Here is a 22,070-nt window from a genome sequence, read left to right as displayed (position 1 = left end):
CTGCGTTCACACCGGACGCGAATAGCGCGTCAAATTCGCGCCTACCGCGTCTAGTTATACGCTTGACCACTTTGAATCCATTCGCGCGTCATATTTCATATTTTTCATATTTGGATATTGGAATAACAAATTAAGTAGAACTATCTTAAATGTACAAATGTTTTTTTACTGTTTTCTAGGAGTTTCTTAATTTTAGACTAGTTGACCAGCCACACATTATTTTGCAATGCAATATTAATCATGAAAAAAATACATTGCAGTGCAGTGCAAGTGAAATTTAGGATTTGGGTCGAATTCAAAAAACTTTAGAAGTCAAGAATTATGAAGATAGGCATGTGTTTGTGTGTGCCTTGCATTCTCAAAAAATAATGACAAAAATATATGACAACAATATAAGAAGATTAGAAGAACAATCGCTCATCACTTTGTGTCAGAAATTAGCGGAGGATAAACTCGCCCTTATGCATCTGTCCCAGGGAAAAAAGTTCAGGCTCAGGATTTTTTTCTGCTATCACCCCTGAAAACTGCTTTGAGTAAATTAAATGTTTGTATACACCATCAGTTGTTAATTTAAAAGATTAATATTATAGTAATGTGTGCAACTGACAAGGTTCCCTCTATAGTTTACAGTATTATTTCAGTATTAGTATTGTACCTGATATATTTATCCAAATGAATCGGAATCAGCATTGAATTGAATCGCAAGCTTGTGAATGGAAATCAAATCGAATCATGAAATTTGTGTCTATACCCAGCCATAGAAGCATGTTTATTAAACTGTGGGTGAGAACCATTTCAGCTTGGATATCCTAAGTAAAAATAATTTTAGGTCCACCACTGCTAGTATCTCAGTCGTGCATTGCTTTGGACCAGAGAAAGGACTAGTGATTCATATCTCACATGTATTTGAGATATTTGTCATGTTGGTGTGGTTTCAGGGAATTATTCAGCTGGAGAAGGAATTGGCCTATCTAGGGAGCATGTGTGCAGCTGCACTCATGAAAAAGGATCTTGCCCTACCAATAGGTAAGTATGACTGCTGCTTGCCGGTGTTGGAGAAGATGCATAAAAACTGGAATGTGCCATGCAGTTAAAGCATAATCTGAAGTTGCAAACTACAGTGGGTGATACTTAAAAGGCAATATCATTTTAAATACATTTTGAAAACATACACTACCAATCCAAATTTTGAACTTTCTATTCATCAAAGAATCCTGAAAAAAGTGGTTTCCACAATTGTTTTCAACATTGATAATAATAATTGTAATTTAACTAAATATTTAGCTTAAAGAACTTTTTTTTTAATTAGTTAATTTATGTGAACCTTCTGAATGAACTGCTTCATCAGAATTAAACCACATTTTTAAAGCTACAGTGTGTGTTTGATTATTACCTGCCCTTTCTGTATAAGGCATAATACAATTTGACATTTAAACAGCAATTTTTTGTTTTGTCATATTGATGGTTGTTATAAAAGTCTTAAAAAGTATCTTGTTACTGGAAAAGCTGCACTGATTGAAACATTTGAGCTGCTTTTACTTTAAGTTAGTATCTCCCCAACACCATTACTTGTATTGGTGGCACTGATAAAATCATAAGAACTTCCTTTGTCTTTTTTGTCTGATTGTATTGATTACTTACCATCCTACAGGGAATGAACTAGAGGAAGATTTGGAGATTTTAGAGGAAGCCTCACTCCAGGTACTAAATTAGAAATAGTGTTATTGTGTGTGAGTGCTGCACATCATCAGAATGTGCTCTGATCGTGTGTTTGTGTTGAGCAGGTGTGTAAATCCCACTCAGGGCTCCTGGGAAAGGGACTGGCCCTCACTCACTCTCCCACCATCCTAGAGGCACTGGAGGGGAACCTGCCACTGCATTTGCAGACTAACGAACACTCCTTTCTAGAGGACTTCATTACCTGCATGCAGAACTCCAGCGGTGGGCGGCTCGCCAGGTCTGTATCAAACATTTTACAGCTCCCTTTATTCTTTATGGGTCTTTTGATAGCTTGAGGCCCTCATCCAAGCATCTTTACCATTCTACGTTCCCAGGTGGCTTCAGCCAGACTCCTACGCAGACCCTCAGAAGACCTCACTCATTCTGAACAAGGACGACATCCGCTGTGGCTGGCCCACTACTGTTGTGGTGCAGACCAAGGACCAATATGGAGATGTTGTGCATGTGCCAAACATGAAGGTTAGCATCTTTCTGAATCAAACGGTGTGTTATGAAACTGGCACATCTAATCGTCTCTGATCTGTGTTGTAGGTTGAAGTCAAGGCTGTTCCTGTCTCTCAGAAAAAGTCCATCCAGCAGGAGAACATGAAGAAACTGCAGCGTTTGCCAGGCAGCTCCTCTAATTCTGCATCAGGAACTGATCTCACCTTTGGTGGCCACCCAGCACCCAAACTGGAGGCGACATATGAACCCATGATCATCAAAGAAGCACGTTATATTGCCATCACCATGATGAAGGTTCCTCTCATCTATTGACTTGATAATTACAGTCGACTCAAAAATGATTTGGACTAGGGCTGCCCAATTAGTCAAAATAAAACCGAAATCACGATACCGCCTGGTGTGATTATCAAATTGCAAAGATTGCGATATAATTAAAGTGCCCCTATTATGCTATTTTAAAGGTTCCTAGTTTTGTTTTGGAGGTCTCCAACAGGTTTACATTCAGCCAAGTTAAAAAAAAAACACTTTAATTGGAGAGAATATATATATATATATATATATATATATATATATATATATATATATATATACATTCATATGGATGAATCATTCACAGTAAGATTAATACACCTACAAAATATAGAGGGGTTCATTTTAAAAAATAAAAAATTGGCTCATTGCAATTAGATAGTTTGATATTTTGTATGTTTTTCTTACATTGTCACTTACTGTCTTTTTTTCCCCAGGCATATGAAAATTATTCCTTTGAAGAGCTTCGCTTTGCCTCGCCGACACCAAAGAGGTTCAAAGACCCACCTGTCATATTCATATTACAGTCAACATTCAAATGTAAGTACAGGTTTCAGGTTTGGTTTGTCTGCTTCTTACTCAGACCCAGTGAGAACATGCTTATCCGGGCCAACACAGACGGAACATACAGCGCTAACTGGACCCCTGGTGCTGTTGGACTCTACACCATTCATGTGACCATCGATGGCATTGAGATCGGTAACTGGATTTTAGTTTTTATTAAAGCTTTGTATTAGAGGACTTTGTTGTGGAAGTATTTAAGGAGTGTCCAAAGTGGATTGTGTATGTTGCTAGTGCTCAAATAGATTTTCATTATCAGCATTTTCCCCCCATAAAATGTAAAAAAAATGTGTTTTCATAATAAAATATGATTTATGAGCAAATGCAAGATGGGGGGGACAGATTATATCTTAATTCTTTTGCGTTCTCTCGTTCTTAAAGTTTCCCCCAAGACACTTTGTGTTTCCCTGAGAAGCTTTGCGTTTATCAACACAAAGGTTCTCGTAGTAATGCAAAAGTTTTTGCGAGAGAACGCAAAAGCATATACATTTCCCCCGCCTCATCTCATGTTTTTTTCCATCACCGTGTCCCTTTAAGTGCTCTGTACTATAGTCCGCATACATAAAGACCTGTTGTTTGTGTTTAACTCTTGGGCCTGGTTTCACAGACAGGGCTTAAGTTAAGCCAGGATTAGGCTTAATTTAACAGGAATAGGATTGTTCAATTAGGGCATTTAAGTGTCTTTTATAAACGTGCACTGATATGTCAGTGGAAATTGCTTTCCGTTAAAACAGCTCAAGCATGCATTTTAGTCTGGGATTAGGCTTAAGCCTTGTCTGTGAAACTGGGGGTTGATATTATAGAGCTCATGAGTCTAGAGTTTTTTGACTGAATAATATTTGCTCAGATGCTGGTCTGGAGGTCGAGGTCAAAGACCCACCCAAAGGAATGATCCCTCCTGGCACACAGATGGTCAAACCCAAAGCTGAACCTCAACCTAGCAAGGTGAGTTTCTGAGTTAAGAAGTTAAAGAGGTGCTACTCGGCCAGATGTATCTGGTCCAGGTTAACCTAACGTTCAAAAATTTGGGGTCGGTAATACATTTATTTAATGTTTTAGAAAGATGTCTCTTACACTCACCAAAGGTGAACTTTTTTTCAATAAAAAATACAGTAAAATGTTCCATGATCCTTCTGAAATCATTCTAATATTCTGATTTGGTGCTCAAGAAATATTTCTTATTATCAATGTTAGAAACAGTTGTGCTGCTTAATATTTTTGTGGAAACCAGGATTTTTTTTCTTGGATGAGTAGAAAGTTCAATAGAACATAACATTTAGTTGAAACATTATAAATGTCTTTACTGTCACTTTTGATCAATTTAATGTGGCCTTGCTGGGAAAGTATTAGGGTGCTTTCACACTAGGTTCGATTGCTGGGTCCAAACCAGATTTTGATTGCTCACCCCCTTCCCCCGGTGGTCTCTTCACATTATTTGGGTCCAAACCACGGTACGCTTGCGTCATCAACTTTCAGCGACGTACCCATGTTGCTAGGTAATGGCTATGAAGGACAAAGCGCCATAATGGATAGAGTTGCTCACATCACTTTTTTTGATCCTTTGGTTGATCCTTTTGCTTCCAAGGGGTCAGCACATTACAGCACTTGCGTCTGTCTGCTGCGAATGTACTGTAAATATGTACTAAGAAATGCGGGAGTCCTTTTGTGCTGAAGGCAAGCAGAAATGAGATATACATTCTCTCAGGAAAGTGAGTGAGAACACACACAAACACTGTTTTATCATCAATAGCGGTTCACTTCCGCAATTTAGTACGGTTGCGCTCATATCAGCAGCGAACTGTACCAGAGTTCACATGTGTGAAAGCATCCTTAATTTCCATAAAAAAAAACGTACTGTCGCCAAACTTTTGAATGGTGATGTTAATGTTCACAACTGGACTGTCATTCTTTGGAAATGGTGTCCGAAAATGTTTTACGCTGAAGTTAGATAGTATACTTTCGATTACAGCTTTTTTTATGAATATTATTTATGACGTTAAATACTTTCTGGAAGTTGATGTCCTGCGGCTTGACAAGCTAAAATTCAAGTATAATTGTTTTATAATTATTGGACACCTTTTATGAGCTCATTTTATTTTAGGAACCACATGGACTAAAATTTTTATAAAGATGGCTAGAGACTAGACTATTAGTGTGTAAATAGCTGTGTGGTATCAGTGCTATGTATATGCGAGTGCAGTGTCACTATATTTCTTCACCGTGTATTTCTCTACTGTGTACTGAACTGGGAAACAAGCAACACAACTGTGCAAAATCAAGTGTCTTTCATGCTTTTTTCTGCCGAGTTTCTCACACCTCATTGGATGGACTGACGTTTCCCTCGTCTGATAGGATGTGCGGGTTCTGTTCTCTTCTGTTCTCGTGCCGTGAACCCTTACTCTCTGACTGCAACTTCCTGCCAACTTCTCATCTGTCTTACAGTCTCTCTCTCTCGCCCTCTGCTTCTCTCAGGTGCGCAAATTTGTGGCCAAGGACAGCGCAGGGCTGCGCGTGCGTAGTCACCCCTCTCTGCAGAGCGAACAAATAGGCATAGTCCAAGTCAATGGCACCATCACATTCATTGATGAGGTAAACCGCTCTAGAATAGGTCCATGTTCTGTTTTTAAGTCCTTTTCTGTTTTTTCTTCCTTTAATCGGAGAACACAATTATGAATGATTAATGAATTGTTTGTTTTAAAACAAAAAGCCTTTAAAACAATTTCTCCATCTTTCTGAGCTTTCTAATTTACTTATGATTTGGTCAGAAGCATTTTGTGTGCCTATCCTTTGCTTCATTTACATGCAGGAGACTTTGAGGCTGTAGTTAAAGCTCATATAAGAGCTATCTATCCCAGTCCATTGCTGCATGCCAATCACTGATACTCCTATAAGACCCAACCTCACATCCGCGATGCTGTCGGTTGCTCTAAAGGCCCTTTCACATGAACTGCCAATGCATTGATCTCTATGGAGATAAGTGTCAACCTTGTAATGTTTTGCTCACCCATTTGCTGTTTCAAAGCACACTTAATTGTAAAAATTGCATGACTTTTGCATGACAAGTCAAACTGTATATAGTGTGTGTATGTATGTATATATATATATATATATATATATATATATATATATATATATATACAGTATATATTAAAAAAAAACTACCAGTCAACATTTTGGACACACTTGACCGAATTTACATTTCATAATTACTTTACTCACTAATAATTACTTTATTTATCTTAATACGTTTTTTTTATTATATTATGTCTTAATATTTATTATCTATTATTTTTGTTTCCTACTCTCACCAAGGCTGGATTTATTTGATTTTAATTCAGTAAAATCGAACAGTAAAATGGTCAAATAGTATTACTATTCTGATTACTATTACTATTCTTTGAATGTAAAGTTAAAAAGCAACAACATTTATTTGAAATGGAAATATTTTGTAATATTGTTATACATGTTACTATTTGCTGAATTTGGATCAGTTTAATAAATTTTTACTGAATAAAAGTATTAATGATAGAAAACAGAATCTTACTTGCCCCAAACATTTGAACAGTATTGTATTATCTATTAATTATTATAATATCAAATCAAAAAAACTGTTTAATGCTCGAAATTAGTTTTGCTGATTTATTGCTTTGCAAAAACTAAACTTTTTTTTAAATGGATGAGTGGGAGGGGATAGTAAAGGAAAAGCAAGTGGATATAGAAGTGTATTTAATTCACTTAAATATATACAGACATATGTCCAAACTTTTGAGTTGTAGTGTTAACTCTGCTTTTTTGCTAACTTGCTAATTGGCAAACCCATAGAATTACCCTTCGATGACATGGCAGCGCTTTTCACATGCTCAAAGTGGCGCTTAACGCTTGCTCTGAGCAGTGTCTTGAAGCCCCCACATAAGTCATGTGAAAGGGCCTGTTGTTCCTTGCTGTTAAGCCCTACATGCATATAAAAATTTTGTAGATGATGCATCTCATTTTCTCTCAACACAACTGGACATCCACTGTAAATCCAACTGGTTGGTGTCGCGCATTTACGCAATTGGTTCTGCAGCCTCAGAGGCTCATGCGAGGGGCGTGTTAGCAGTTACAGGAGGGCATGGCTCCGCTCTGTTGCTTGTTTCCCATAGATCCACAATGATGATGGTGTCTGGCTCAGACTGAATGATGAGACAGTAAAGAAGTATGTTCCCAACATGAATGGGTACACTGAAGCCTGGTGCCTCTCTTTTAACCAGCATCTGGGCAGAAGCCTCCTGGTCCCTGTCGACGTAAGTAAAAGGCCTCCCCCTTCGTAGATTAGCCGGAGCCCCTACACTGCTCATTTGGGAACGGGACTTGTAACTGTCAGCTTAACTTCAGTCACATTTTAGAATGATCATTTGATATACTTCAGTTTGGCCCTTTTTACAGTGAATCATGGGCATCCAATGACCCAGTCCCAAATGCCTACAAGCATGCTGTTTTGATTACTTACAAAGGCCAACAAAATGTGCCCTTGCATGTGTTAGTGCTATTCTGTAGTTTAGTTTGGGCACGATCACTCAGAGACCAGGATGGACATTTTTAAGGGGGGGTTGTGCATGTTGCCAGTCCCTTGTCTTATTAACTCCTGGTTGAAAGACACTAACTCATGCACTCTGTTTTGTAGGGCTGCACCATTATGAAAAATTTCATATTTTGTCTATTTTATCCCTTGGTATTTTAATGGCAGTTATTTATTTCAATTAATAGTGTTCATTTTAAAATATTACAGTCCTTGTAAATAATGCAATTCTCACCACATCTGCACCTTGTTTATTATAAAGGCTGGAATGCACTAAAGAACTTTTAAAATCTGAACAGATTTTAAAACACTATACATTACACACAGACGAAAACGGGGCATCATGCACAAAACGTTTCAAACACAAACTCGCTGAAATGAAAACAATGTGTTTTGAAATTGGTTCAAAATACCAAACATGTTTGACATCCTCCAACTGGATGGAATTGTAGTGTGAAGCTAACATTAACTATGCGATTTTCTGCTAAATCTGTCACCTACAAATGTCAAAAATCTGTAGAATGGCCCTGACTTTCGGCCACTAGCGTCGACTCTTCCAGACTGCAAATCAGGGCAAATACCTTTGCAAAAGTCATGTAGTGTATTTCAGCCTTAACAGAAGTGTTCTTTTTTTGGTGTCAAAACTTATTTCTGGTGTATGTTAGGTTCCACACCGTGTATATCAGGGATTAGCAACTTTGGTCCTGAAGAGTTTAGCTCCAACCCTGAAAAAAAGAAAAAAAAAACTCACCTACTCGTTGCTTTCTTGACATACTCTGCGTCCAAAATCAAATACTATATAATATGTTAAAAACAGTACGCCAACAAAGTAGTATGTCAAAATGCGTAGTGACCTACTACTTCCGGCGAGTTTCTGAAGTGCGCATTCGCTGGACACTTTACTATCCCATGAAGTAAACCTCCGTAACATCATGGCGATTGTAGTACATCTGGATTACATTCATGCTACCCACATTCATACTATATAGAACAAGCTTTTTTAACGGTCGCGAAGTAAGTTTGAATTCAAATGTAGTACCTACTTGGCAGTGGCGGCTGCTGGCCTTTCAAAGAGGGGAAGCTGTATGTATGTATGAATGAATGAATGAATGAACAAACGATCTAAAAAAAATGAAATAGGCAAATACCAAGAAATAGGTTGCAGCAGTTTGTCTTTCGACTACACTTGCAAAATCCGCGATGGGCCTGAGCTCGAATAGCTTCAGCTTAAGCGACTTTTTATAGTACAAAATCGCTGTCAATCAAAAGGAGATGCAGTCTTTCGACAGACCCTCCAATCATCACGCAGAAGCCCGGAGTCCAGCCCTGCCCACTCCTCCATTCACACCAGAGACGCTGAGCGTCCATGGGCGGGACGTCATCGCAGATTTATCCAATGATCGTCTAGTTTCCAAGCACTAAAAAAAAACATTCAAAGCAGCCCCATTGGAGTCAATGGACGCTGGGCTTCAACAGGGAAATGCACTGTGACACTCCGGGAATGTATGAGAAGGAAATCGAGTCAGCCGACCTGCTATATGAAGCTGATTTTGAACGAACTCATCTTCAAGATGAACATGTTCTAACGCATTTTTAGTCAATAAAATGTGAACATAATAGTACATATTTGACCATACATTTTTTGACATTATAGGGGAAGCCGAGCTTCTTTGCAGTCTTAAAGAAATCCACACTGCTACTTGGACAATAGGCGATTTTGGCCGCAGCAAATGATTAGCTTGTTCACGTGTGTTTGATTAGGGTTGGGCTGAAGTCTACAGAACAGTCGAATGAAGTTGCCCATCTCTGATCTATATTGTAAGTGAGCAGCTCAACATGTCACAATGTTTTTGCTTTGCCTGTACTGTTTTTATTTTTGAGAGAGAGAGAGAGTCAGGTGATGTTTCTACAGCTTTCTTTTTCATAATAGAAATGAAACAAAACACTGCTTAAAAATGTGCTCAATGTGCAGATTCCCCAATGGGCAAACAAATGCAGCGAATGCTGTAATCGACACTTCATGATTTGCTTGTTGCGTCAGCCATTATAATAATATATTCAATTAATTGTGCAGCCCTATTGTGTTATTCATCATATGTGGTGTGAAAAATAGCTCTTGTGTGATACTGAAAATCAGTGAGCAAAGCTTTGCTGTTTCCTGGTCATGACAGTATATAAGCATGAGCTCAATGAAAGCTTTAACCTCTTTATATAGACAATTTGTAAAAAAAAAAAAAAAGATGATGTATACTGATGAAGATTCATTTGCTTAAAAATTTGCTCAATGGCCCTGAAACCTTTTCAACAATTGGTTTGAAAGTGGCTAATCTGTTGAAATTTTAAGCTGTCTGGGTCCCGCAACTTTTAATGAGGTTCTGCCATGAAACAAGCCGTTTTCCGAACTAAAGGCCTGAAATTTGGGCCATGATTGTGAGAGCATAATTACCTCTGGATGTGAAAATATCATCAAGGCTCCCAGTGTGAACAGCATGACACACCACCAATCTTTTTTGGAAGATTATGAATCTTCATATTTCTTATGTGATTTATTTTTCATTTGCCATATTTTGATGTGATTTGAATTTTGTTGCAAAATTCTCCGTCATACTCTTCAGCAGATCCCAGAATTCTAGGTTTAGGATTGTTTCATTTGCTAGACCTTCTTCTCAACCTTCAAATTCTTCTCTTACTATAGCGTGAAGAAAATTCGAAAGGCATAAAATACACCCAAACAAACTGTCACTATAACAAATCCATCTCTTCCAAAAAAAGACAAACCATACCATCTGCGTTTCTGATTGAAGCTAATCCCCAACCGTGTTTTGACTTGCTTATAATCTGTTGCTCAGAATATCTTTAGCGCTAGCCAAGGAGTCAGGGATATCGACTTTTTGTCTTGGACGACCTTATCTTGTTTTCCCCAGGTGAGTTGTCAGAAGATGAGGTGTGTTGTAGCTTGGCTGCTGCTTTGCTTTTCACCAGTGTTTCTCATGATTTCGAGATGTTCAGATTGTGATTTGTACATGTAGTATTGGAGCATCATCATAGTTGCATGTTTAATTGTGTAAATAGTTTGAGCGACACAAAATATGTTTTATCATCTTTTCCTTGTATGCACAAAGTTTCCAGTACCTAATGATCATTACATTACATTTATGTTAACCTTGGGTAAAGCTTTTTGCGTTTTCATGTAATTGTTCACAGTTGAAACAAACAAAGTAGGTTGCATGAGGATTTAAAGGAATAGTTTACTCAAAAATTAAAATGCTGTCATTATTTACTCAGCTTAATGTCCTTCCAAATTGTATGTGGTTTTCCATGGAAAACAGAAGGTGAATTCTAGACCTTACAATGACCACATCTTTCATGCCCCAAAAATCATTCATACAAATAAGTTGCTGTTGATGTTACTGACGCCAAACCATATATGGAAGCATTTATTTGAAAATCTCCTTTTGTGTTCCATGGTAAAAATAACAATTTACAATAATAGTGATCGAATTTTAACTTTTGGGTTAACTATTCCTTTAATAAAAGCAGAATATGTGAATGCATGTGTTTTTGTTTTGTTTTTTCTCACACAAATGAAAAATTAATTTTGTCAGTTTATGAACAGCATATTTATAATATTCATCAGTAGTACTTGGCATCAGAACACATTGTTATTTGTTATAATGATATTCATCCTGCTAAATGAATAAATGTAAATGTCATCCCACAACCTAAAATTAGTTACAAGTTACAATTAGAATAACATGATATTTGTGAAGACTGTCTTATTTTTGTATGTAGAAGCACAATTGACAGGTCTATGTATTGCTGATGTAAGCAGGCACTTCATCCTGGTAGCAAATTATGTTTAAAGTCAGTGATGTCACTTTGTCCCCCTTTCGGATTAATTGAATTGAATTTAGTTGTAAATGTATTTTTGAATAAATTCTATTCAAAAATGCATTAACAGTGGCATGAATACGCTGCTTTTATAAAGATTATTTTAAATTTTTTATATTGAGATATTGTGGAGAAAAAAATGTCAAGGTTGTGTAACTGTCCCGCAATCATAGTCTTAAAGTCATAAAGGTTAATTCTTTAACAACCACAACAAAAGATGTTGAAAATTGTATTAACTTTTTAAAAAAATGTGGGCCAGTTTTACTGCAAAGACATTTCAATGGACTGTTGAACTAGATCTTTGAAAGGTTTTTCTTTTCCATCAAATCTGACATCCTTATTTGTCATTGACCCTAGAACGAAGGCTTAAGAAATTAGATGGAACGAAATATTTTGAGGAAATAATTTTACGATTTTTATATCATACTTTCAAATTTAAATTAACTGGTGTCCTTTGGTTTTGCAGGAGGGCAGGTCAAATTTGGATGATTATGGAAAGGAGACCAGTGGCCACCCTTCTCATGACGCCACCATACGAGACATGAGCGCAGGCCAGGGTGGTGGACCGGGTCTTTATAAGGTAGTGAAGACCGGACCTTCGGGTCACAACATCAGAAGCTGCCCAAACCTTAGAGGTATCCCCATTGGAATGTTAGTTCTGGGGAACAAAGTCAAGGCGGTAGGCGAGGTATGGACTCCCAACTGTGTTACTGTGGCTGCCAATAAATGACTAATTAGCCAGATTTCTTGCTAGTTCTGCAGTTTCTGTAACACAAATTCTTCATTTGTCTTTAGACAAGTATAGATCCCTTTGTGTAACTTCTTTTGATAGAGGCCATACATGCTATGGCTCTGGTGTGTGGGTGTGTTATTGTTCTGTTCACATTATTAAAGTCCCTTTCAAGAACCACCAAGCATGGCTTCAGCTTTTGCACAGTAACTGTGCAGTGTAATCTGGCATGCTCTGCAGGAAAATCTGTGTGATGTGATAATTAATAAATGACCTATTAACAATGATGGCAGGAAGCATGTGAATTACAACAAGAACTGAAGTCATCTCATAATTTCCACTCTGTTAACACCAGGGTTGAGCAAAATTCAGAATTAAGAATGGGTTCCCTTTCGATTCGGGAATTGAATTTGAATTGAATTTACTGTGAACCACAGGACGTAGAACTGGAATTTGAATTGTAATCATAGGAAGAATAATTTACTGAATTGCAGTTCAAAGAAATTCAACACAGTCACATTAACTGAGTTAAATGAGTCAAAGTTTAAACAAAACATAAATAATTAAATTTATTTGTAGTAGTTATGCCACTATATTCCGTTTTGAAGACCCTGGGATATTATATTATATTAATTATACATTGCATGCCCCAAAAAAAAAAGTATCTGTTTGGATTTAAATAGGGAAATAAACTATGATTGGATCTTTATTGCAGTGATTATTATGTTTCTAGCATGTTATATGTTTGGCATCAGTTCTTCTAACACTGATTGATGGAGTTTTTAGCTTTTCATTTCTTAAACAACCATGTAGGAAGACACATCATGGCCATAATTTGAGTCCAGACCTTAAATTCATTGAAAGTCTTTGGGATGTGCTGGTGGAGACTTTACAAAGTGCTCGACTCTTGCATTGTCAGTACAAGATCTTGACCAAAAATGAATGCACCTCTTGATGGAAAAACATCATTTATTTCAGAGGAATCCCAATTCATGTGTGAAAATGATTCTTCATCCTTCCTCCCAACCATTCTTTCACAATTTGAGCCTGATGAATCTTGACATTGTCATCCTGGAATATGGTCATGATGTGTCTTCCTACATGCTTGTTTAAGAAATAAAAAGCTACACACTCCATCTATTAGGGTTAGAAGAACGGTTGTCAAACATATAACATGCAAGAAACATAATAATGATCCAGTCATAGACTCAAGTATTTGCTTTTTTAAATCCAAAGAGCTACCTTTTTTTGGCCGGGAAGTTTATATTTCTATAGATATCACTCTAAGCATTTTTAATATTGTGTACTGCTTCTCAAAATAGCCAATATGTTATGCATTTTACTAGCATCTTTGTGTAATTTATACTAGTGTTGGCCGAGATGCTTCATTTTCATATCGTCCTATCGTCAGCCTGTGAGATCTGCGATACACAATATTATCGTACGTTGGGCGGGGCTTACTTATTTTTATCATTAACTTGCTTATTTATTTGCTTATTACTTTACTCATTGATTTGCTTACTTAATTACTTCGTTTTATATATGATAATAGTTTTCTATTTTGCTAGCAAAGGTCGAGTGTTTATTAATAAATCAGGTTATTTCCTGGTTGTGAGGTAAAAACCTAGCCTAACCATTCCTGTATCGGATCTAAGTGTATTCAATTTTATTACATCTGTTGTGATATTAAATAAAGCATTAAAAACTGAAGAGTACATGTCAGCGGGAAATTTACAGACACATATGCAGCATTTTGACTGTGACTCTTCTGCACGAGATGAGAACACGATTTAATAATTTCTTGGGTCAAGAAAGAGAGTTTGTGATATATTTTCTCCTCCCTAACCTTACCGCGAAAAGCTCGGTCTGTCTGGATGCGCTTATAAGCACAATAAGGACACTTTCCTGTCATAGCTATCACATATGTGCACTTTTAATGCAGGTTAATATGTTTACATGCCAGGAGAAATCGGTGTAAAACATCTAGCTGAGGCGATCGGTTTATGCTTAAGCTTATGACTTGACTCCGATAAAGGAAAACGGGTTAATGTGTGTTTACAAGACCACCAGCATTGTGGGCTTATTACGCGCGCACTTATTCCGTGAAAGCAGTAACTGACCGAGCTTTTGGCATCTGTCCCTGCATTAACAGCGCACTCTCTCAGAGACGACGAGATGAATCTACCTCAATAAAAGCTGATAAGGGTAGCCTATATCGACTATCTTGATTTACTGACTTAATATTTCTCTTGTGGACCATACATTAATGACAGTGAAAATATCAGGAAAGTCTGTTTGAAGCTGCTTTTGATTTCACAGATAACTGATTTGTGCTGTGTTCGGACCTTAAGACTGTTATTAGACTTATATAATTTTAGGAATATTATTATTAAGTTGTAATTTTATTGTTTTTTTGTGTGTTATTAGTGTCATTAAAGGTTTTGTTAATGTGCTATGCTGATGAACAACGATGCAGTTTTCATCTCGGCTCAAACATGTATAAGAATGATGTGTGTCTTTTATAACAAGCACTCTTGACGATTTGTGTATAGATCCCCTTCCAATTCATTTTAAATGTGGGATGTAGTTTTGAAGTCTGTTTTAAAATATTTTGAGGACTCCTCAATCCTCATACGCACGTGTCAGTGACTCAAGTGTGGTTATGTGATGGCATTATAAAATTAGAGGGAAGGCAAATGAATTTGAGGTACTATCGATACTATCAGCACAACCCTAATTCATACTGACAAATTTTTGTTCCATTACTTATATGAACTTTCTTTGAATTTTATTTCATCATATTTCTACTTAAATTCAAATTCGAATTACAAATCTGCATCCTGTTTACTGCCTCAATTCAAATTCAAGAATTGAATGGGAATTCTGAATGTCGCACAACCCTGGTAAACACCTGTCTTTTATGGCATTTGAATAGTCTCCATGTCTGATCATGGAAGGGCTGGTCTTTGCCTCTTTCTTCTCTCGGTAGAGGTTGTGGTGTGTCATGCTGTCTTCAAATGCTCTCTTAAAGTTGTTGCCTATGAGCCTCCCAACTTGCACAAATACTGCTGTTCTGCTCACGAATGTCAAGTCAAATTTAAAACAGTGTCTTTGTTCAAAAGTGGTTTCATTTCATAAATCTTGAGAATTGAATGGTGCATCATATATTTGTTTTCACTTTTCTAAATGCGCTTAATTTTTAGAACTGCCACTGAGTTTGTCTTGCTCCTCTGGATTGATGTGGTGCCAGGTGTGTGTATGAGAGAGGGGGTAAATAAAGCTGTGTCTGTATCAGGTGGTTAACTCGGAGGGCACCTGGGTTCAGCTGGATAAGAACAGTGTGGTGGAGTTCTGTGAGAGTGATGATGGTGAGGCCTGGTCTCTGACCCGGGACCGAGGGGGAAACCAGTACCTGCGTCATGAGGAAGGTAACGCAAACACACTCCAGTCTTTGTCATGGCATCCCTTGCGGAAAGTGCACTTTCAATACAACAAGTGTTCTTCAGATCTTAAAAGCATATTCATATACGCAGATAATATATTCATTAAATTAAAGGTAGTTTAAGGGATATTTAAAATAATACACTTTTTGGACATGTTTTAAGTACACTTTTTAAAGGTGCACTTTAAAATGTAAAATAAATGTATATTTAAAGTAACTTTTTGAATCATCATTTCTTTTATCATGCTTTAAAGAAGTACACTTATTCTGATGAGTTGACTTTCGTACTAAAGCACATGTAAAGTACTATCATTTTAACTGTAGTGCTATCGAACACAATATATATATATTTAAAATGTACTAAATTGCAACTTCATCATTACATGTGCAATTACAATTGTATTTAAATACATGACAAAAGTTTCAATAGAAAATGCATCAAGGTAATTCACAATAAATATTTGTCAGTACATTCAGAAGTACACATTAAATATTTCAAAGACAATAGAAGCATTTATGAAATATATCGTCGCTGTCGGGCATAATCCTCGCGAGTCCAAAGTCGCTGCTTTTCAGGAAATAGAAAAATGTGTTTTTTTTAAAATAATGAAACGCTGTGTTGTCAAAGTTGATGTTGTGGCTATATATGTATATACATGTATATATAAAATATACATATTATATAAATTTATGTAAAATATGTAGTCAGAAACGTGCACTTGTCATTATTTTATTAACATTTTATCGAAAGCAAGCTCAAATGGAGTTAGAAGGTTTTAAACCAGTGAATATCGGACAAACGTGTTTTTTTCCGTCATCAAAACAATCGCATCTACGGCAGTAAGTGTATCAACTTACTTTTTCATTTCAGGTTATGAAGTGTATTGTATTATATGTGGGCACTCAGTTTTTCTGGCACTTTAATTTTTTTGAAAAAAATTTAATTGACGAAATATGTAGTTTCTGCCCGACAGCAGGGCTGGACTGGTAATCTGACATACCGGGCAAATGCCCGGTGGGCCGACGTGCTTTTTGGGCCGATACATCTCATATTTTTATTTTTATTTTTATTTTAAAAAAAATGTACGGCCCATAAAACTCGTACATCGGCAGCCCATTCGTTTTGTTTTGTTTAATTGACGGCGCTGGGCTAGTGCCGATGTAATGCATTGGTCAAAAAAAAAATTTCATATTTTTTTCCAATGACAGACCGGCCCATGAAACACGTAGATCAGCGGCCCATTGGTTGTTTTCTTGATTGACACTGGGCTGGCCCAATCACATCTTGAAACACCTCCCCCTTTGTGCTTTGAGTGAGCGTGCAGTGTCAATCTGTCTATAGTCTGAGAGATGGAGAAGAAACGCAAGGAATGTGCAGAGAAATAGCGTGAAAAATAGATATAGGCCCTTCAAGCAGACGCTGTAAAATGTGTCAAAGTATATGTGTTTTCTGCAGTAGCAGGACCTTCATCAGCTCCAGTGGCTGATGAGGAGGATAGTGAGGAGGATCAGGAGAGCGATGAGAAAGTGTAGAGTCTGTGGTAAGCAGAACTACTTTTTAAAACACTTTGTCTATGAGTGTAGGAACCCATTACCTAGTTACGCATTATTTCTGCATTGTTGACGATTACAGCAATTTACTAGAAGTTTAATGAGACACGTTTGTATCCATGTTTTCCGCCAAAATAAAAGCTTGATGCAGTTTCCGTCAAAACAAAAGATCATGTGCTTATCTCTTTCAAGTTTATAAATTAGTACAAAACTAATTATGAAAGTTTTCTTTATTTTTCAGTGCATTTGTTTTACAATATATGGCTATTAGGCTACTATCTTGAGATTAATTATAACTATTATTATGTAGTAGTGTAATATAGTAAATATAGTTTTATACTAAAAGAGTTTTTTTTTTCTGTGTGTAATTTGCACACTAAAAATGGGTTGGAGCTTTTAATTTTTAACTCTCAAAGTGCACCAGATTGATGAATTAAACATTAAAATGCACAAAATTTTCTTAGGGGGGGGCATGCCTCCAAACCCCCCTAGAGGGACAGAGGTCCACCCACCACAGTTTTACCAAAGATCCTGTGGGAAACACTGGTATTGCTATGCCAGTGCAGCTTATAGCTTGTTTGTTGATGCATCACTGCGGAATATAGTTCAATTGTATTAATAAATTACAATTTTGTACTTATTTCATCTGTTAACTCTCACTCGTTCCTACTCACTCATTACATGCCATTAGTGGTTTTAATGAATAGGAGTTGAACATATTCAAGGGCGTGCAAAGATGGGTGGTGTTTATGATCATATGTAGTGGGCCAGTCTGGGCCAAAATGCCAGGGCCGATTTTCTGTCCCAGTCCAGCCCTGCCCGACAGCAACATACAAGGTTTCTAAGCGTTATAAAGATATACTTCAGTCCTATGTAAGTGGTTCAGAAAAGCACTCTAAAGTTCAGCTAACTGCATTGAATATACTTTTAAACTATAATACATTTTCATTAAATTGCAGTAAACACTAGTGTTCAAAACATTACATTCAGTTCAAAAGTATATTCTGGAAATCAATAATGTGGTGCACCAACAAGACAGCAGAAGTAAACCAAGTTAAATACAGGTGGCTTTTGGTTATTAATGCTTTTTTCCCCCTCTCTGGAACAGAGCAAGCAGTTTTGGAGCATGGAGCCCAAACCCCTCCTCCCAGCCCATTCTCAGTTCAGGCGTTTAACAGGGGCATGGGCAGCTCGGGAGCTCAGGGTTTCGACTATGGCATCTCCAACAACAAAGGTGAGAGTAAAGATCTGGGAGAGATAGAAATAAAATGTCATTTATTATTGAGTGACACTTACATCTCTGTTTATATGGTTACAAAAATTATTCATTCCATGTTCCTGCAAATATATCTCATACTTATTGCATGACGTTAAGCGTTACTTCACAAAATTGATTTCAGACCACCAGGGGTAGAATAGCTAGTCATCCAGGATTTTTCTAATTTATCATTTTTAGTAACCTTCCTTTATATTCCTCTTGTTTGAAATTGTCTTGTTCTTCAAGTAAAATCCTTTTGGCTTTAATAAATTAAAGGTGGAACAGAATGATTTTTTTCATACACTGTCATTCAACAAGTTTGTTTTTGTTTTTTGAAAAAGTCTCTAATGCTAACACTACAGCAAAACCGTAATATTGTGAAATATAATTGCTTCAGACCTCAGAAAAAGATTTATTGCCAAGTATGTTTTCACACGCAACTGACGCAAGGAATTTGTTTTGGTGACAGAAGTAATTTCCTGTGCATAGAAACAACATTTGTACACGCGTAGTAAAATAAAATAGACAAATTTGTATGTACATGTGTGCTATATATAAATAGAATAGAATAGAATTACTGAATTCACAAAAGGTCACGAATGCGCACGTGAACTTGTCCGTCCTTGTCTGAATGTGTAAGTCCCGTTGTGGATGCACTCTTCCCGTAACAGCAACAATAAAACACACTGCACAATGAATTTACAATATTCTATTGCAATAGTGTTCTCATTATAATGTGATGTATATGGCAGATTGGCACTGCACATATTGCACTTAACTGATTTTAGGATTCACTGTGCACTTTCAATGCCCTAATTTCACTTTAGTTCTCACAATGCTGCAATCAGAAAAAGATCAATATATTTTTTAAAGTCACTGTGATATTTGTTTTCATGATTGATTGTTGCTGTCACGTTTGAGTACTCATGTCTGTCCCTAGTAGAGTATTATTAAATAAATCAATAAAAAAGTGGTCGTTTTTGCACAGTTGGAGGATAACATTTAACAGTTCATGAGCATTTATTTGAAACAAAAATGTTTTGTAACATTGTAAATGTCTTTACTGTCACTTTTGATCAATTTAATGCGTCCTTGCTGAACAAAAGTATTATTTAAAAAAAAAATTCCCAAACTTTTGAATGGTAGTGTGTATTGCGCAAATTAATTTCGGGACTGTTTTCCTAATTTCAAAAATATTTCATCTGCTAGAAGTTGATCTTTGAGAGAGAAATCTATAAATTACCTTTTACAACAAGAAAAGTCATGGAAACATCAGGGAGGCTTGGATATACTGGAGATCAAACTCTTTTATCTTTTTAAAGTGCTGTATGAACCTTGTGCCTTGAAATGTGATGTTTTAGCAATAATATAGAATATATGTAACATGATTAATAAGCAAACACAATCATTGCTCTTATTCAGCTCCGTAAACAGAGTAATTGTGTTCTGCATGCTGTGTGTCTTGGCTGTCGTCTGTGGCGTGTGAAGGCATCATTGTGTGCATGGGCAAGACTCTGTGTGCTGCAGCTGGGTCTTACCCACCATACTGTTCTCATGCACCACTGCTTAGTGGCGTTACCCATAGACAGCTGTCTGATGGGTCCTTCATCATCTCTTATACTCATTGAATCTTTGTTCATCTGAATAAAAAGACCTAACCTAAGTTCACCTATGAAGCTTAACTAAACGCTTCTTGACTAAAAGTCAACGTGAAGTTAATATTAACCTTAATTAACCCCTTTAATACACATTCCTAGTCTTACTGCGCTTAATTCATCATTGCTCAAATATTCCAAAGGAAAAATGTCCTAATTTTTCAGAATTTAATATCTTGCTTTTTTGGCCAATGTCACCTAAGAAAGCCAGTTATATATCAGCATTTCTGCCAATAATGTAAAAATGCAGTAATTTGGTAATGTTAATATAATACAATAAAGTATACAGCAAATTTTGCGATTTACAAGTGTTACGAATTATTACAAAAGATACTTCCAGTGGGATACCATGACATTTTCTCAAGGGTGAACTTGACCTGAAACAGTCAAAAGGCCTTCTCGGAATTCACTGCAAACTATGATCATGTTCCGTTCTCTTATGAAATTCCTACTTTTTGTGATCCAATCAGTGCCTTATAGATAAAATCAATTCCCATTCTACATTTTCTTACTTCACCGAATATCCTGCATCACGGAAGTCTTTTCATGTTGACTTTAACAACTCAGCTAAAATATTAGTTTTCAGGGATTTCATGTTTATTATATAATACTTGTTAGATTATTATTAGAAAATAAAATGTTTAATACTTAAAAAAGACAATTTGGATAAAACAAATAATTTCCAGAGTTGCACTATAAAAGGGATGAAAGCATAGCATTGGCTTTGTCTGCCAATGCTTTATCTGTGACCATGTGGATGTTCCAGATATGAGGTTTCATGAAAACCTGAACAACGGCTCCCCCGCCTTTCCTTATTCCCCTCACGTTGGTTCAGCTGACCCACTCACACACCCATTACTTCAAGTGAGAGTGCTTGTGTGGGGCGTTAAACTGACTAGCGAGTTTGTATGGCTCCTTTTAAGGATCATATAAGCTACAGCACTCCCATTGTCTTCCGCATTGCAGGTGACCGGCTGAGTGCCATACTGAATTCCGTTCAGTCTGGGCCTTTCCTCCCAACTCCTTCCATATTTGAGCAAGCTGCCAAACCTCCCTCTTCCCTTGTCCACAGCCCATTTGTGTTTGGACAATCCCTTTCCCAGCAGCCTCAACTGCATCCACAGCTTCCGAGTAAGTCTGTCCGTCTATAAGGTAGTGGCGGTGCTTGCTTACACAGGTGCTGCTTGTTCATGTCTTAAGCGCTTAATTGTTTAGTATCCCTTAGGTTGTGATGAGTTCTGTTCAGGCTTATTTCCCCTGCTTTTCTGTCGGCGTCCACCCGCTTGCTTGCCATGTTTGAATTGGTGATTCTTTTCTTTCTCATCTCATTTAAACTTTAGTGGCCGAATAACATTTAAATTCATCTTTTCTATTTCCACTGTAACAGTATGTTTCATGTCAGATGTTTCTGTTGACTTGGTTGCAGTTTAATTTTGTTTGCTTGCTTACATGTAGAGTGATTAATTTGATTATTCATTGGCAATACAGTTACCAAGAGGTCCAGGATCTGTCCACACAATCAAAACCATGTAGTGCTTTTGCATTTAACCCCAAGTGTAATTCAGAATGCACTAATGTCTGCATAAGGAAAATGAAATTGTTTTTTGGGGGGTTTTTTTGGATTTGAAAGTGTCTCAATATTTCCACAGTCAGAATACTCTTAATCTGCTTTCCACATTCATTACAACTCATCACACAACCATTTTATTCTGACTTATTCATCCTCCCTGCACTGGTTGATTCCTAGTTTTGTTTTAGCCTTGTCCCTGCTTCTACCAGTCTCTGTCTCTTTCACAGTGTCTGTCCTTCTACTTGTTGCTTTTTTCTCGATTCATATATCTTTCTATTGCCCTATATGTTCCTCTGGCCCTGTTTACACCTAGTATTGACATCCCTCTCTGGTGATCCGATCACCAATTACACGGCTTTAA

General features: G+C 37.0%; 1 protein-coding gene across 21 annotated transcripts in view; it reads left to right on the top strand.

Annotated features, from left to right (window-relative positions):
* mycbp2 (MYC binding protein 2) overlaps nucleotides 1-22,070 on the top strand; it is a 123,504-nt gene that overhangs the window by 80,255 nt on the left and 21,179 nt on the right. For 4 of the 21 annotated variants that reach the window (XM_077215709.1, XM_077215703.1, XM_077215706.1 and 1 more), the window contains 13 exons: nucleotides 939-1,026; nucleotides 1,652-1,701; nucleotides 1,785-1,957; nucleotides 2,055-2,199; nucleotides 2,272-2,478; nucleotides 2,931-2,986; nucleotides 3,077-3,192; nucleotides 3,902-3,999; nucleotides 5,527-5,643; nucleotides 7,197-7,337; nucleotides 11,970-12,191; nucleotides 15,529-15,661; nucleotides 18,335-18,460. In XM_077215709.1, coding sequence (XP_077071824.1) covers nucleotides 939-1,026; nucleotides 1,652-1,701; nucleotides 1,785-1,957; nucleotides 2,055-2,199; nucleotides 2,272-2,478; nucleotides 2,931-2,986; nucleotides 3,077-3,192; nucleotides 3,902-3,999; nucleotides 5,527-5,643; nucleotides 7,197-7,337; nucleotides 11,970-12,191; nucleotides 15,529-15,661; nucleotides 18,335-18,460 — 1,672 coding nt within the window. Of the gene's footprint in view, nucleotides 1-938; nucleotides 1,027-1,651; nucleotides 1,702-1,784; nucleotides 1,958-2,054; nucleotides 2,200-2,271; nucleotides 2,479-2,930; nucleotides 2,987-3,076; nucleotides 3,193-3,901; nucleotides 4,000-5,526; nucleotides 5,644-7,196; nucleotides 7,338-11,969; nucleotides 12,192-15,528; nucleotides 15,662-18,334; nucleotides 18,461-21,105; nucleotides 21,271-22,070 lie in introns of all 21 variants that reach the window. The other 17 variants (XM_077215700.1, XM_077215696.1, XM_077215698.1 and 14 more) reach the window with 10 other exon arrangements.

This window comes from Siphateles boraxobius, unplaced genomic scaffold, assembly GCF_051911475.1.
Source record: "Siphateles boraxobius isolate OS27281-9 unplaced genomic scaffold, OSU_SipBor_1 7, whole genome shotgun sequence".
NCBI classification, from domain to species: Eukaryota; Metazoa; Chordata; class Actinopteri; order Cypriniformes; family Leuciscidae; genus Siphateles; species Siphateles boraxobius.
The sequence above is the reverse complement of the archived record's forward strand: the minus strand, read 5'-3'. Positions and strand labels throughout refer to the sequence as shown.